This window comes from Corythoichthys intestinalis, chromosome 14 (genome assembly GCF_030265065.1).
Source record: "Corythoichthys intestinalis isolate RoL2023-P3 chromosome 14, ASM3026506v1, whole genome shotgun sequence".
Taxonomy (NCBI): Eukaryota; Metazoa; Chordata; class Actinopteri; order Syngnathiformes; family Syngnathidae; genus Corythoichthys; species Corythoichthys intestinalis.
In genome coordinates, this window is record NC_080408.1 from 8,529,872 (window position 1) to 8,548,043 (window position 18,172).

The 18,172-nt window shown below is 39.4% G+C and overlaps 1 protein-coding gene across 3 annotated transcripts in view; it reads right to left on the reverse strand.

The window, feature by feature from the left end:
* LOC130929571 (pituitary adenylate cyclase-activating polypeptide type I receptor-like) overlaps nucleotides 1-18,172 on the reverse strand; it is a 65,583-nt gene extending 47,411 nt beyond the window's left edge. For all 3 annotated transcript variants that reach the window (XR_009066921.1, XM_057856816.1, XM_057856817.1), the window contains exons 1-2: nucleotides 17,986-18,172; nucleotides 11,600-11,708 (exon numbers count right to left, since the gene is read on the reverse strand). Coding sequence is in view for 2 of the 3 variants with exons in the window: in XM_057856816.1 (XP_057712799.1) it covers nucleotides 11,600-11,708; nucleotides 17,986-18,072 (196 nt within the window). In the remaining variant the exon portion in view is untranslated. The remainder of the gene's footprint in view (nucleotides 1-11,599; nucleotides 11,709-17,985) is intronic.

The window sequence follows — 18,172 nt, forward strand, 5'->3', positions numbered from 1 at the left end:
TGGATGGCTACCAAAAAGCGCCTAATTGAAGTGAAAATGGCCAAGGGACATGTTACCAAACATTAGCGCTGCTGTATGTATATTTTTGACCCAGCAGATTTGATCACTTTTTTCTGTTCACCCATAATAAAGTCATAAAAGAACCAAACTTCATGAATGTTTTTTGTGACAAAGAAGTATCTGTTCCAATCACTCGATCAGAGAAAAATCAGAGTTGTAGAAATAACTGGAAACTCAAGAGAGCCATGACATTATGTTCTTCACAAGTGTATGTAAACTTTTGACCACAACTGTACATCTCCACAAAAACCATCTCACACAGCACCAAATCTACACTTCACAACTGCCTCAGCGAAATTAAATCCTGGATGCAACTTAACTATCTTCAACTCAACAGCAACAAATCGGACATAATCATCATCTACCCTACAGCTCACATCAAAAAGAGTCATTTCACCCTTACCATCAACAACTGCACCCTCCCTCTCTCAACACACTCCCGCAACCTAGGTATCATTTTCGACAATAAACTAAGATTCGACCAGCACATCAACCACAACACCAGAACTGCCTTCTTCCACCTCAAGAACATAGCCCGCCTTCACCCCTCCCTCACCTACTCTGCTGCAGAAACCCTCATGCATGCATTCGTCACCTCCAGACTCGATTATTGTAACAGCATTCTTTTCGGATCTCCAGACAAACTCCTCAATAAACTACAATATATCCAGAACTCCGCTGCACGCCTTCTCACCCGTACCCCCTATAGGAATCACATTACCCCCGTCCTCCACAAACTGCACTGGCTTCCCAACTCACACTTATCTTATCCTTGATCACAGGTCTTCAGACAACTCTTTTGACCGAGCCGTGATGCACATCAGACAATGCTTCTCATTGGGACAATTCTTACAAGGTGTGTGTTTTATAGTGTGCAGGGCAGCTTTGAACCACTCATCAGTGATTGGGCACACAGCTGACTTAAATTGTTAAAAATTGGTTTCAATTGCTCTTTAAGTCTCCTTAGGCAAAGGGTTAACTTACTTGTTTTTCCCCCCTTCTGTGATTGTTTGCATGCTATCGTCATTAAAATATGAAAAACAATAAATGTTTGCGTGCTTTTAGTTAAAGCAGACACTGTTTTACATCTGTGTAATTTTGACAAAGATCAGATCACATTTGATGGTGATTTCATGCAGAAATTGGAGAAATTCCAAAAGGTTCAGATACTTTTTCAAACCACTGTATGTCACTTTCTTACACTGTAAATTATACATACTGTTATACACTGTTTTTTTTTTTATCAGAACAGTTAATATTTTAAATAAAATATATTGTATACATTTTTATAGTGTGTTTATGTAACCGATACACAGTCTGTATTTCTAATTAATGTAAATGTTTTACCAGATTTTGACGACATAAAATTAATAAGTGCATTATTGTTATTAATGCTTTGTCCACTATTAATATGAGTGGAAAAATAGAAAATATTGTAAACAAATAAATAGAAATACAAATACTTTACATGGCATATATTCTACAATGCATTCATGCAATCAATTTTGTAACAAAATTTTTAATATAATGCTTTTACTGTTTGTCATTTTTTTTTGCACTGAACATCAATATGTGAAAATTTTCTAATATTATCATATTTAATTATATTTAAAAAAAAAAAAATAAAATAAAAAAAAAACTAATCAAGTGTATACTTTAATGCACAATATATAATAGAGGAATAGAGGAATACTGGATCATACACATATACTAAGCACTAAAAATACACACAAATAAATAATAATACCAATAACTGAATCTTCTTGTCCAGTTGTCCCAATAAATAATAATTAATTAAAACTATCCAAAACAACAACAACAAAAAAGTATCACGACACATGTCCACAAGCGTTAGTAATAACATTAATTATGGCTGCATCGCATTTTCAAGATTACGATGGCTCACTGGTTTACTAGGTCACAAAAATGATGGCCAGTCATTGTTGCTGGTGTGCGCGTCCAAATGCGCATCGCTGAAATGTCTGCTGGCAAACTTTAAACTCCTCAACGGGTGTGTGTGTGTCACTCACAAAAAACATTCTTTGTCCTTTGTGAAAAATGACTAATATTACCACAGCTTATCGAGTCAGCTGTGAAGCTATTATCCTGAAAACCATAAGGACCAGCACAACGTCAATGGAGGTAATTCACATGATGTAATACCCTCATTTGGAATTGCCAGTAGGAGTGTATAGACAGTACCCTCTGTGAAACTCCGCTGGCGACCCGACCCCGGACTAAGCGGAAGATAATGGATGGATGAATTTAACTGTTATGAACATTTCTAGATTAGGTGGGAATGGAAGCGAAGTAACGCTAGTTATGCCAGCAACCTACCAATGTGTACTGTAAAGCCTCACTTTGTTTTATACAGTATTTCTGTTGGGTCTAAAACTCGTTCTTTAACTTAGTTATCTACCCAAGGCAACCTGACAAAAGGCCGTGCACGAAGTGAGGCAGAGTCAGAGAGTTGACGTTTTTCAACCTGCAGGTTGGGAGAGCCAGGAGACAGAGTTCCGCAACCAATGCTGTCTCATCGAAGTCTCTCTCCGAGCTCCCCCGTGCTGCTAACTTTTATTGAGGGCTTGTTGCTGGGCAGAATTTAGTTACAACACTGTTGTCCAACGTGGCAGTTTCGATCGGGCAAGTTCCTTATTCTAGTCATTGATTTAACAGTCACACTCTTGATTGAATTAACAGTCACACTCTTGAGCGGGCAAGATATCTTTGTTTTGAATACACATTTGCACTCAAAGTACTGTAGCTTGGTGGAAAAGTACTGAGACGTTGTGTGATGAATCAACATATGTGTGTGTATGTATTTATCAGCAGAATGTGAGCAATTGCCGGTAATAAAAATGTAAGCACATGATTATGGGCTAAAACTGTATTCTTCATAATAGCTTGGGAGTGCGCGTATAATAGCTGTGGGAGAGCAAACTGGCATAATATATTTGGCATACAAAAACAAGCTTATCTTACAACTTTATAATTCTGATCACATACAGTGGGGCAAATACTGTAAGTATTTAGTCAACCACCAATTGTGCAAGTTCTCCTACTTGAAAAGATTACAGAGGCCTCCAATGAGCAAGGGCTTGGGCCACCGGAGCCAGCAGCACCTCCAACTATTCGCCATGTATAATTATGTCAGCATACCAAACAAACAAATAACAAAACAAAAAAGAAAGTCATTTTAATTCTGCATTTATATTATCTCTCCCCCACACCTAAGCACCACAATGGTCTGTTCCACGACGACGGACTGAGTATCAGTCCCTTAGCTTCATTTAGCACCGTTTAGCTTCGCTTATCTTAGCTTCGTTTTTCACGCCACTAAGCTTGCTATTTTTACAGCTCACTTGCTACTTTTCACGTCGGCTATCGTTTATTTCAAACACATGCGCGAACGTGCTCTCCATGAGAGCCAAAGTTCAGTGAGTGAGAAGTTGAGAACAGGCCGCTAATGCCTCTTAACTTTCTTCTTTTTCTTCACTCCAAACATAAAATATACGACAGCACACCCTGTGGCGAAACAATGAAGTACAGTTCCAATCAGTCTTACAATGACAATCAACAGCTGATTAACAGCATTGGCTAACGAAAAAAAAATGAAATCTATTAGTGACACCACAAGCAATGACGAAGAATGTTTTTTTATGGAGTGTAAAGCTTTCTGTTAGTGGTTTAGTGAACGTACCTCCGGTGAACATTTCAAAATTTCAACATTTCATGTTCGTCATATAAATAACGATTTCTGGAGTTAATCACACATACTTCAGAATTAATATTATAATATGTTGAGTAAATACTACAGAATACAGATTCTACACTAAGAATTGCTTTCAAATGACACTCTTTATGACAAATATCATTGGCAATGAATAATTATTATAATTATTATACTATTATTATAAATAGTAGTATACTATAATAATAATGCTAGAATTTTTTTTTTAAAGAATTGTTTTGAATAATGTTGGAATGGCAAAGTCAGTGTTCTGAATCTGTTTACTTTCCATTCTTTTGCACTAGTAAATGCTATCAGCATTTAACCTCATTGTTTATTTGTAATTATTCTTATTTACATGATTATTTGTACTTTAATAAAGAATTTAAGTGTTCCAAAATGGTTTTGTGAATTAATAAGCGTCAACAAAAAATTCATTGCTTAATTTGTAAAAAAAAGAAAATTATTAGATTAGTCAGACTAATCGTAAAACTAGTCGGCTGACTAATCAGGAAAAAAATTGTCATTTAGAACAGCCCTAGTGTACCGCAACATATTTCCTCCACACACTTCTCACCTTTTTAACCCCTGACCTATGAAGAGGGCCCCTGGATATGTTTGCCTTAGGACCCAAAATTGCCAAGTCCACCACTGCTCCTTTGTTTCATTGAAATAAGTCAATGTTTTGGCCACTCTGGTGCGCTTTTTTTGGCTTTGTGCCGCTTTCCTAGCTTGCATACCAAGCGTCCGGCATTAAACCCCCCCAGTAACGGGTTGGACCCCCTTTTGCCTTCAGAACTGCCTCAATTCTTCGTGGCATAGATTCAACAAGGTGCTGGAAGCATTCCTCAGAGAGTTTGGTCCATATTGACATGATGGCATCACACAGTTGGTGCAGATTTGTTGGCTGCACATCCATGTTGCGAATCTCCCGTTCGTTTCACCACATCCCAAAGATGCTCTATTGGATTGAGATCTGGTGACTGTGGAGGCCATTTGAGTACAATGAACTCATTGTCATTTTCAAGAAACCAGTCTGAGATGATTCCAGTTTTATGACATGGCGCATTATCCTGCTGAAAGTAGCCATCAGAAGTTGGGTACATTGTGGTCATAAAGCAGGGGTGGGCAAACTATTCCACAAAGAGCCGCAGTGGGTGCGGGTTTTTGTTGCAACCTATTAAGAGGACATCTTTTCACCAATCTGCTATTTTACACGTGCAATCAGTCGATTGCAGTCAGGTGCTTCTCATTTCTGCTGAAACCTAATTGGTTAAACTATCTGTGCTGGGTCAGTTGGAACAAAGACCAGGACCCACTGCGGCCCTCGAGGACCGGTTTGCCCACCCCTGTCATAAAGGGATGGACATGGTCAGCAACAATACTCAGGTAGGCTGTGGCGTTCCAACGATGCTCAATTGGTACCAAGGGGCCCAAAGAGTGCCAAGAAAATATTCCCCACACCATTACACCACCACCACCAGCCTGAACCGTTGATACAAGGCAGGATAGATCCATGCTTTCATGTTGTTGACGCCAAATTCTGACCCTACCATCCAAATGTCGCAGCAGAAATCGAGACTCATCAGACCAGGCAACGTTTTTCCAATCTTCTAATGTCCAATTTTGATGAGCTTGTGCAAATTGTAGCCTCAGTTTCCTTTCTTAGCTGAAAGAAGTGGCACCCGGCGTGGTCTTCTGCGGCTGTAGCCCATCTGCCTCAAAGTTCGACATACTGTGCGTTCAGAGATGCTCTTCTGCCTACCTTGGTTGTAACGGGTGGTTATTTGAGTCACTGTTGCCTTTCTATCAGCTCGAACCAGTCTGGCCATTCTCCTCTGACCTCTGACATCAACAAGGCATTTCCGACCACAGAACTGCCGCTCACTGGATATTTTTTCTTTTTCGGACCATTCTCTGTAAACCCTAGAGATGGTTGTGCGTGAAAATCCCAGGAGATCAGCAGTTTCTGAAATACTCAGACCAGCCATTCTGGCACCAACAGCCATGCCACGTTCAAAGTCACTCAAATCACCTTTCTTCCCCATACTGATGCTCGGTTTGAACTGCAGGAGATTGTCTTAAACCATGTCTACATGCCTAAATGCACTGAGTTGCCACCATGTGATTGGCTGATTAGAAATTAAGTGTTAACGAGCAGTTGGACAGATGTACCTAATAAAGTGGCCGGTGAGTTTAGGTCACCCTTTTTGACTTCAAAACGGCGAATTTCGCCGAAAGGTGAGAGATTGTCATGCCTGTTCAGTAGCCCCCTCCCCGTCAAAATGAAATGGACGTCGCGGTCAATGGCAGCCAGTGAGCTAACATAGACACTATTCTAGTGAAAGATTTTATAGCAACCTGTTGGTTGAGTTGTTGTTGTTTTTTTAAGTGACACACGACAGGTTATGTTCAACTTTGGACGTTCCTTTGTTTCGTTAATGACATTTTAAAATCAATACGGTTCTCGCTGTGTCACACGATATCAACTGTGGCCAACAAATGAGCCTAAACAGCTTCAAGCAAGAGTCAGATTTGATTTCATTGAGTTCTGTTAGAGGTTTTTTTTAATTAATAGGATGTGGCACGTTTCATTCATGAATTGGATCGCTTTGAGGTAGCAGGAAAATGCTCTGTGTTGCTTTTGGAAGCTTAACGTCATACAGATTTCCATTTTTAGCCCTGAGTGAGCCAAAGAAAGAAAGCACAGCCCCTCTATGATGAAACATTGCTCCACGTTTATCGAGACACGACAAAACTTACGGAAAGATGCTCTTTTATTTCCCCAGAATGGAGGCATAATCCCGAAGCGTATAAAGTGAGAGGAAGCCCATGCCACATGATTTCGCCTCTGCAAGGTCAACAAAACCTGGTTTAAAAGCTAAAAAAAAAAAAAGAAAGAAAAAGGTTCTCGCAACAAGAAAAAGCCCAAAGCTTCTCTATCTTTTGATTTGGCCTTTTGTGGGAAGGAGAATGTTTTGACACTTGAATGTCACCTTATTTAGGATTAGCCGCACTCTGCTGGAATTGCTTTGGACACCCAGGGGAGAGCATGCTGATGACGATGATGACTGTGGATGGCGCATAGGAAGCAGGAAGGCTAAAAGTCAAGTATTTATGCTGACAAAAAATGCCAAATACAGTACTCATGTAATAGAATATGCATCTAGACGGCAGAAAATGCAAAAGCTCAATTGTAATAAAAATATAAAAGTCAACAATGGAGCTGTCCTGTTCAGTTGCTTTGACACGGAGAATAGGAATTTAAGTGTCCTTTAATGTATCACATGAGAATTTAACATTCTCCGGTTGTGGTTGTTCATTGTCAATATTTTAGGGCTGTCAAAATTATCGCGTTAACGGGCGGTAATTAATTTTTTAAAATTAATCACGTTAAAATATTTGACGCAATTAACGCACATGCCCCGCTCAGACAGATTTAAATGACAGTACAGTGAAATGCCCACTTGTTAATTGTGTTTTATGGAGTTTTGCCGCCCTCTGCTGGCGCTTGGGTGTGACTGATTTTATAGGCTTCAGCAGCCATGAGCATTGTGTAAGTAATTATTGACATCAATAATGGCGCGCTACTAGTTAATTTTTTTATTGAAAACAAATTTTATTAAAACGAAAACAAGATTTCTATAACTTGTACTAACATTTATCGTTTAAGAACTACAAGTCTTTCTATCCATGGATCGCTTTAACAGAATGTTAATAATGTTAATGCCATCTTGTTGATTTATTGTTATAATAAACAAATACAGTCCTTATGTACCGTATGTTGAACGTATATATCCATCTTGTGTCTTATCTTTCCATTCCAACAATAATTTACAGAAAAATATGGCATATTTTATAGATGGTTTGAATTGCGATTAATTGCGATTAATTACGATTAATTAATTTTTAAGCTGTAATTAACCCGAATAAAATTTTTAATCGTTTGACAGCCCTACTATATTTATTAGGAGAAAGTAGCGAAAAAGAAGGAGTTATGACGGGACAGAAAGTAGGGAAGCAGACAGAAGAGGAGAAGAACAAACAACAAGAAATACAATATTATACACCTATGCTACCTATGAACATAGTGGTGCTATTGTTAGCTAATTATACTTACCCGAGGACACTATGTGTGGGACCCAAAAACCAAGGAGAAAGAAGAGTGAAGGTGTGATTAGGCAGGGTGGAGGGTACGCATTTCAGCAATGTGAGGTGGGGAAACCAGTACGATGTAACTGTAGATATGTTGACATCCTGTTCTATGCTACCTGATCACTAACATCGCACCGACAATCCCTCACCCTGAGTGTGTCTAATTGCGTGAACCAACCGAGACGTCAAAAGTGGAAATGCTACGCAGGTGCCGCCCCAGGGCCCCGGCACCGCCCCAGTCAATTAGGGAAGGGTGGGGAGGAGGGCAAGCGTGGCACACCCCTCGTAGCTCTGGCAAAGGGGCCACCGTCATCCCCCCCCGGACCAACCGCGCTCCCGTTAACCAGCCCTTAGAGAAGGGAAGAGAAGACGTGCCACTGAGGGTCCCCTAGCCACTCCCAAACCAACGCGGCACACCGCGGGACCTCAACAGCCCACGAGGCAGGAAAGGATCCCCACCCGGAGGGGGCGACACTCAGCCGGCGATTCGCATTGGGGCTCAAAGAAGATGGAGGAATGGAGCACCCTTCACATACAGATATGAATGTGAATTTATTATTTCTACAATATTTTATTCATGTTTGTGATGTGAAATGAATATTCTCTTGCACATATTTTTGTTTTGCACTTTCAACTGGTTTGATACCGTTAATAAATGTAACATTCTTAGCAAATAATGTGTTTTGGTTGTTGGGTTGTGCTAAGCAGTGTTGTTAATCTTACTCTGAAAAAGTAATTACTTACAGTTACAAATTACTTCTCCCAAAACGTAATTGAGTTAGTAACTCAGTTACCTCAATGTAGGAGTAATTAGTTACTCAGCAAAGACGTTACTTTTCATGTTCAACACGTTGTTACATGATCCATTCTATAGCATCTTTCACATTGAAGATGACTGAATTGAACTGAATTTTTCATTCCAAAAAAAAAATTTTTTTTTTTTTAAGTAAGTCACACTTTTTAATTTTTTTTATTTCACCTATATAAGAGCTTCATGGAATACAAATTTTAACATTCAAATGCTGTGAGAAAAAAAGCCTTTTTGTTTTTTCTGTTGTATTGAATCCGCACCGAACAGTGACTCCGTACCGAGGTACGTACTGAACTGGACTGTGTTTACCGTCACAGCCCTAATATACTAGAATATAGATATGTTTTTCAATATGCAGGTGAGGCTCTGAATCTCTTCCCCCTCATATCGCTAAATGCTAATGCTAGCGAGAATGCGAATGCTATGCTAATGCTTTGAGCCACATAGCATCACGTTGGCAATGGCGTGACAACCCCCTTCCCTCTACCCCCGTCCCACTCTGCTCTCTCCGTGTTTCAAGCGTCCTTCAACCAAATTACACCTACACATCCTCAGTAACGGTAACATTATTGCAAAGATGGTGAAAGTAATTAATTATATTACTCACTAGTGACAAAAATAACGCCGTTATTAATGCCGTTATACTCTAATGCCGTTATTAACAACACTGGAGCTAAGTATACTTCATGAGCTGTATTTTTTTTTGGGGGGGGGGGGGCGCCAAGCGTCTTGTCACCCATGGCACCATGTTGCATGACTGTAATTAACATGAAATTACAGTCCAGCCACTTGTGTTTGTCTGCCATTTAAAATGTATGGAAAATTTGGACGTTTATACCCGCCAATGGCATGGACGTGCATGGCCTAAAAAATGCCATATACCAGAAGAAAAATTTAAAAAATGCCACGTACAACACCAAAATCCATTTGGCCGCATACCAAAAAAATGCCACATGGCAACAAAAAAAATACATTTTGCAACATGGCAAAAAAATGCCACATGACAAAATACATTTTGCCACATGGCAAAAAAAATGCCACATGACAAAATTAATTTAACACATGGCAAAAAAAATGCCACATGGCAAAATCAATTTTACCACATGGATAAAAAATGCCACATGGCAAAATCAATTTTGCCACATAGCAAAATCCATTGTGCCACATACCAAAAAAAACTACCACATGGCGAAAAAAATGCCACATGACAAAATACATTTTGCCACATGGCAAAAAAATGCCACATGACAAAATACATTTTGCCACATGGCAAAAAAATGCCACAAAGAAAATCCATTTTGCCACATGGCAAAAAAAAGCCACATGGCAAAATTAATTTTGCCACATATGAAAAAAAAAATGCCACGAGACAAAATACTTTTTGCCACATGGCAAAATCAATTTTACCACATGGTAAAAAAAAATGCCACGTGGCAAAATAGCAAAATAATTTAAAAAATGCCACATGCCAAAATCCATTTTGCCACATCCCCCCAAAAAATGTCACATGGCGAAAAAAATTGCCACCTGTCAACATTAATTTTACCACATGGCAAAAAAGTGCCACATGGCAAAATCAATTTTACCACATGGCAAAAAAAAAAAAACACATGCCAAAATCCATTTTGCCACATACCAAAAAAAAAAAGCCACATGGCAAAATCAATTTTGCCACATACCAAAATCCATTTTGCCACATACCAAAAATGCCACATGGCAAAAAAAATGCCACATGACAAAATACATTTTGCAACATGGTAAGAAAAATGCCACTAGGAAAATCCATTTTGCCAAATGGCAAAAAAAATGCCACATGGCAAAATTAATTTTGCCACATATGAAAAAAATGATAAATTTTGCCAATTTGCAAAAAAATGCCACATGCCAAAATCCATTTTGCCACATACCAAAAAAAAAAAAAAATGCCACGTGACAAAATACATTTTGCCAGATTGCAAAATTAATTTTGCTACATGGCAAAAAAATGCCACATGGCAAAATTAATTTTACCACATTGCAAAAAATGCCACATGGCAAAATCAATTCTACCTCATTATTTAAAAAAATGCCACATGGCAAAGTAGCAAAATAAAAAAAAATGCCACATGGCAAAATCAATTTTGCCACATACCAAATGCCACTTTTCGTTCTCGCTGTCTCTCAGAAAAAAGGATTATAGATGATAGCGTTTGCATTAAATGCAAATCTACCATCATTTAATTGTTATACACACTGTACTGTAAAAGCATGGCCCAAAACAGCACAGGCCCAGCAGGGTGTCATCGCTGCTGGATGCCATTATTTTCCTCCCAAAAAAGGTTTCTCCACCTGCATGTTAGATGTAACGCAAACGGACGTACAAGCACACCGCTTTTGACAGTCAACTTCATCAGATGACATTTATCTGCATAATGAGCAGCACACGGAAGTATGTGCGCTCAGATGCTTGTGTCGTCCCATTGTTCACCGTCATCAGGCATAATTTAGATCAAATTAGTGGCCGAAATGCTAGAGTTTGTCTCTTTGTGATGAAGTGACAACAAAAGCCTGCTGTGGTCTCCCTAAGTGAAAGAAAAAGTTCATTTTCAGGTTTATTACAAATGGAGTCATTGGGCTATATTTTGGGGACTGAGAGCGGTGCTGAAGCAATTACGTTTTGTGTTGTTTCCTCGAAGAAGCTAATCTTTTACTAACCTAATGGAGGAAATTGCTTATTGTTTCATAATTAGCTTTGCCTTAAAATAGCTCCCTCACAACTAAACTACATTGCACAGTGTACCATCGTTTGTCACATGAAGCATATGTGTGTTCGCGTGCAAAGTACGGACAGCAGAGGAACCCACCGCCGTGCGCAGTCTGGTTCTGAACTTCTCTGCTTCTTGCTTGGCTACAAATCTCACGAGCCCTCAGGTGCTGAGCAATGATGGCGCAGTCCGGATGGATGGCTTCCATCTGAAAACATGACACAACAAATCCAATCAGAGAGATACACGCACACACAGCATAAATAGTTAATATTTTCCTGGGAGGTGTCAGAATTAAGCAAGTGACATTCCTCTCTCCCACTCTGTTTTGTTGAAAGCGATTTTCACAGTGTAACATGTATTTTACACGATACACCAGATTCTGGAATCCAATGATTCCCTGATTGCAAGTAAGGTGAAGGAATCTGATCCTTTAGCCAGACTGCCGGCGAGGCTCCGACAACCCGGCCAAAAGGCCAAACTCAGCATGTTCACCTTAGTCTTAAACCCCTTGTACTGACACCATTTTGAAAGCTGGAAAAAGGCTTCGAAGTACAAGTTCACAATTTACCGTATTGGCCTGAATATACGACCATGTTTTTTGCATTGAAATAAAACTGAAAAAGAGGGAGTTGTCTTATATTCGCGGTCTAGACATTATACCAATTCATGACGCTAGATATGGTAAATGGTGTCATACTTGTATAGCGCTTTTCCACCTTTCAAGGCGCTCCACAGTATATCGTCATCTACCTACTGGTGACGCAGCAATGTAGGGTTCAGTATCTTGCTCAAGGATACTTAGGCATGTTCATCAGGGCAGAGAATCGAGCCCACAACCTCTGGGTTGGGGGACAACTACTCTATCACTGAGCCATGCCATCCCCCATACCGTTGAAGCGATGTTCTGTCATGACAGCTCTCAGCTACTCTCCCCATTCACGACGCTAGATGGCGCCAGATATCATTGAAGCGATGTTCTGTCATGACAGATCTCAGCTTCTCTCAAGTTTAACCAGTTTGCATTATTTTATCGCAATGTTTTTCCTTATTCAGATTTGTTTCAAGACTACAGTTACAGTTAGACTTCACTTTGATGGTTCATGCAGTTATTGCAATTTTGTTGTTTTATCACAATAGATTGGTTTATTTACATTTAAAAAACCAGAAGCCATTCATTCACGAATGTGATTGCACTTTAGTGTCATATTTGTGTGTGTTCTCAGTTCTTTTTTCTTTATGCAGCACCTGATTGAGCCAGATTGGCGGTAATGCGACACACCTGTGCTTGATTGGGAAAGCTCAGTATTTAAGGAAGCCTGTCACCATCTGCAAGTGTCGGACTATTGCTTGCTACTTGCCTTGCTTACCGCCTGTTTGTTCATCGTCAGCCTTCGAGTTTCCCGACGTTCTACGGTCGTATTTTGGTTTGGTCATCTTTACTTTAGTGCTCTTTTGAGCTTAGTAGTTAGATTCTTGTACTCTGTTATATTCATGCATTTTTTCGCGTGCTCCCTTTGTTGTACTTTATTATTACACTCGCGTTTATTGGCGTGCTCTCTCAGTTTGTTAAACCCGCATTTTTGGCGTGCTCCCTTTGTTGTACTTATTAAATACAAACATTAGCTTTACCTGATCTCCTGGTCTGTTTTTGGGATTCACATCAACGGCTTGCCGTTCATGACATTTAGTTTACATATTTTAAAATATATCAGATATTAAGATTTGAATGAGGCAAAATAACATGCTTTTTCTCTTGAATATATTGTTATAATCATTTGTTTTAGATGTACTGTAATTATTTTCTGTATAAAAATTAATTTGGTGTTTAAAAGTCTTTTCAAACTTGAGTCTTGAAAAAGAGGGGGTTGTCTTATAATCAGGGCTGTCTTATATTCGGGCCAATACGGTATTAAGGTCGTCAGCGATCAAACGGCAACGTGAAACAGAAACTCAGGCGAGGAGGCAGACGAGTTCCAAGGTCACCATATCACAAGTCAACAAAAGGTTCCCAACATTAAACATTCAGTCTTTTGAAGGCTCTCGCGGGGGCGGGCCGTGGGCAGAAAGAAGGGTGTGTTCAGGATAATCTTCTATTGCAGTTTGGGCTGTTTAGTTCATGTGTCACAGTTGCTGAGTCACCATTATTGGGCCAACCGCAGTGGGAGATTTTGCCCGCTTTAGTGTCAAAAGGGCTCTTGGAGTCTTATCAGTCGTGTTATCAGTTGGATATCGGGCATTCTCCGGTGTTTCTTGTGTTGGGACAGGACATCCCGCAATTTGTTCTGGACTGTCCGGAAGAACTGACGTGGAGACGTGGGTTTGTAGATGTCTTGCCTATCACCTGGTAGTCAGCATCCATCTTGGTAAGTCAGCTGCATGACACACATGTTGGGCTTCCGTGACAAGAAGGCGTCATGTATCTCTTATGCCCTATATTCTGCTTATTTTCCTTAAACTATGGTATCAGTGCTATTCATTTTATATTGGGTGTGTTAGAGTACTACAAACAGTCAAACAGTAATTATGAGAAAAGATACTATTCCCTGATTGACTATATTAAGTGTGTTGAGTACAAGCAGTCAATTGGTAAATACCAGAAAATATACTATTCCCTTCAGAAGTCACACACTGTTCTGTGTAAAAAGAAAAGGTAGATAAACTCTGGATTTACACTATAGTAATAGCTTGGGTTATGAGTTTAATGTCCTGAATCCAAGATCAATTTACTCCTACTCCAAATCATTATACTTTATTGAAATGAAATGGAAAGCCATTAATTCATTCCGACCCCCACAAAAATACACCACAATTGTTATTGTTACACAATTCTGCTGCCAAACCATTATTTTATGTTAGATCAGACACTGGCGTCGACATCGGATTATTTAATTGCAAGTGGCATTGACTGAACACAGTCAAAGTAGAACAATTCTGTCTTATGGTGAAATGATGCTATATTCAAAAATGGGATAGAAGTTAGTACCCAAATCATGGGTGCACCAATACAAGAACAGACAAGGATGAAATAAAAGGGAGATAGACATAATGTATTGAAGAGCTTTAGTCAAAGAATGAATAGCCAGACGATATGGATCTTCAGGAGCCATTATTCCAAGATGAATTACTTCAAGACCCCATGAAATTATGAACAATGCAAAACCATTAAGGAACTGAAAAAATAGAAACAACTGAAGCTGTAGATGTCATACCAGCAGAATTGATTGAAGCACTTGCACTCAAAAAATAAACATGCACTGTTTTAACTTTTAAATAGGTGTTTTTCATTGTATGTACACATTAGCGTTGTGCTTTTACACATTACTGAATCCATTTTTGTATTTATTATGTGAGAGTCACAATAAAAACACTTATGATAAAGCATTTTTTAACTTTTAAAAAGGTGTTTTTCATAATATATACACATTAGCGTTGTGTTTTTACAAATTACTGAATCCATTATTGTATTTATTATGTAAGAGCGTCAATTAAAACACTTATAACAAAAGCTTGGTACTACCATTTCAACAATACACAACATAAAATAAGATTAAATAAAAAATGAAACGTTTAACTTGAGCCACTCACCATAATTAATTCAGGTAGGCAGGGGCGTACTGGGACTAAAAAGCAGCCCTGGACTCAGCCCAGCCCACAAGAATCGCTGTACATAGACCCTCTAAGGGGGTCCGGGGGCATGCCCCCCCCCCCGGGAGAATTTTAAAAAATATTTTATTGTAAAATGCATCAATTTCGTTCACTTTGAGAGAAAAATGAAGAAAATGTGTCTAGACTGTGACTGTCTGACTTGGGGCGCTCAAAGTACTGCAAGGCTGAACTGGAATTGGATTCATCTTCTGCCCTAGCTCTATAATCAACCTGAATAAACAAACAAAAGAACTTATTTTTTAAAGCAAGTTTTATGGATCCAATTGATTATTATAACACCTATCCCCTCTGTCTATAAAATGACTTCATTGTTTATGCCATAATTAATCTTGCCACACAAATAATAAATTTCAATGAAAATACAATAAACATTTCAAGACAAATCCTGTATACATAACCTTCATTGGAAAGTGTTAACCAGGAAACAAAACGATATATAAATGATTAGAAATATATATCGTATCATTTTAACTACCTAAACTTTAAAGTAAAACCATTCATTTTATTGATATTTTGTTATATTTCTTCTGAATTAATATTGCTGCTGCGTGTGCATACGTTGTTTTACAGCTAAAATGTTTTTTGCTGGCACTAGCCCTTTAACTACCATTTATTTTATTTAAATTGTAGCTACTAGGTGGATAACAATTGCCAATATACCTAGCAAGTAACCCTCTTCATTCCATCTCAGCCCGATTGCAGCTAGAAACTCCGCCAAAGCTCTTATAGCTCTATCCTGCCCCTTCGTGGGCCACAACAAGTCTTTCAGCCAGGCGCATTGCTGCCACCTGTCGGACTGGATGCGAACTGTAGATAATCACAGCGTATAGAGGGGATAAAAACAGTGATGTATGTATGGCGGCCGCCGGCCGTCCAGAGCACCAGCCGTTCTGTGATCCTCCAGAAGCTACAGATTACCAGTCCGCCCCTGCAGGTAGGTTATGAATGGGTTCTGTTACTACTCTGGCGATGTAACCCGAATTTCTGCGAAAGACGAGCCTGGACGTGTACTGGCTTCAGCAGGGGGACACGTCTGGCAGTGCAGGATTTGAGTCCCTGGCGGCGCATTGTGTTACTGATAGTAGCCTTTTTCGACTGTGGTCCCAGCTCTCTGTAGGTCATTCACTAGGTGCCCCCGTGTGATTCTGGGATTTTTGCTCACTGTTCTTGTTATCATTTTGACGCCAGGGGTGAGATCTTGCATGGAGCCCCAGATTGAGGGAGATTATCATTGGTCTTGTATGTCTTCCATTTTCTAAACATTTGCTCCCACATTTGATTTCTTTAAACCAAGCGTTTTACCTATTGCAGATTCAGTCTTCCCAGCCTGGTGCAGGTCTACAATTTTGTCTCTGGTGTCCTTCGACAGCTCTTTGGTCTTGGCCATAGTGGAGTTTGGAGTGTGACTGACTGAGATTGTGGACAGGTGTCTTTTATACCAATAATGAGTTAAAACAGATGCCATGAATACAGGTAACGAGTGGAGCCTCGTTAGACCTCGTTAGAAGAAGTTAGACCTCTTTGACAGCCAGAAAAACCTTGCTTGTTTGAAGGTGACCGAATACTTATTTTCCAGTCTAATTTGGAAATAAATTCTTTAAAAATCAAACAACGTGATTTTCTGTTTTTTTTCCCCCATTCTGTCTTTCATGGTTGAGGTTTACCCATGTTGACAATTACAGGCCTCTCTAATCTTTTCAAGTAGGAGAACTTGCACAATTGGTGGTTGACTAAATACTTATTTGCCCCACTGTACATGTATTATGCACTGTCCATTTTAAATCACTTACAAATAAAAGAAAGTATGACTTACAATAGAAATGCCCATCCTGCACTGCAAGTAGAAGGATGCTCAAACTAAAAGGACTATCCATCAATGAGAACTATTAGTTTGGACTGTAGCTTTGTATGGAGTAGGCATGGATGCTACAGAAGAAGTAAGAAGCTAAGAATGATTAACTGGAGATGCGACTTTGGAAAAGTAAGTAGCATTGAAGATACAAGGAAGATGTCGTGAAAAGAAAACTGCTGATAAACATTGAACGCTGGGAAGAAAAAGTGGCTGGGATATATTAAGAGAAGATCGTTTATACAGTTGTTGAAAAGAAAAGGGGAGGAAGAAAAGCCACACTACTGGGAACTCTCTGGGGATGGGGACTGAAAAAGATAGCAGAAGATAGAGAGCGTTGGCGTATGTCAGACCTGCCTATTAAACCAGAACAATAAAGAAGATATTCGAAGTCTCCGTTCACTCGCGGATCAGAGATGTATACGATCACAGTGTGCATTATCGTGACTCAATTCACAGTTCAATTCTCCATCCCTAAACACCAATTCTCTCTCCTCGCCACATCTTCTGTGGGTTGATGCACCTCAAGGTTAGTCCACAATGTCACAAAATGGGGTGAGAATTATGTCACCCCTAAATGGATGTTTTACATATAGTTACAGTATGCAAATAGTTCTGGATGACCTTTTGTTGTGGCCCAGTTGCGGCGATTTTTGCAGGATCTCTCTGGAGTTTCCTTACCAAACTACAGTCAACTTTGCAGAAAATTTCATCACTTTAATTCTGAATTAACTAAATATCTACACGATGACTAAAGCCATCTTGAAATCCATCCAGCATTTCCCGAGTTGATTATCTCGTACGGAGTAAATGACGTTACGACTGGACGGTCACACTGCCTAATGAGCTCAAATTAGTGTCACCAGCCTAATGAGGACATGTGTGCTCCGCAATACATAGAAGATACAACTAATCATGATAAATGACCATAAATATCTTTACCAACAAGAGGTTTAGTCACACTCACCATGGGGACACAAAGACACAAGAAAAGCAGGAATCTCTCCTGAAATTTGCAAAATATTCCCTGATCCGACCTCTTGATTTCCCTCATAGTGGTACAGATGGAGGTAATTCCAGAAAATTGGAGCCCCGTGTGTGTACGCGTGTGCAGTCCCGCAATGAAATATGTACTGTGTCAACCTAAAATAGAT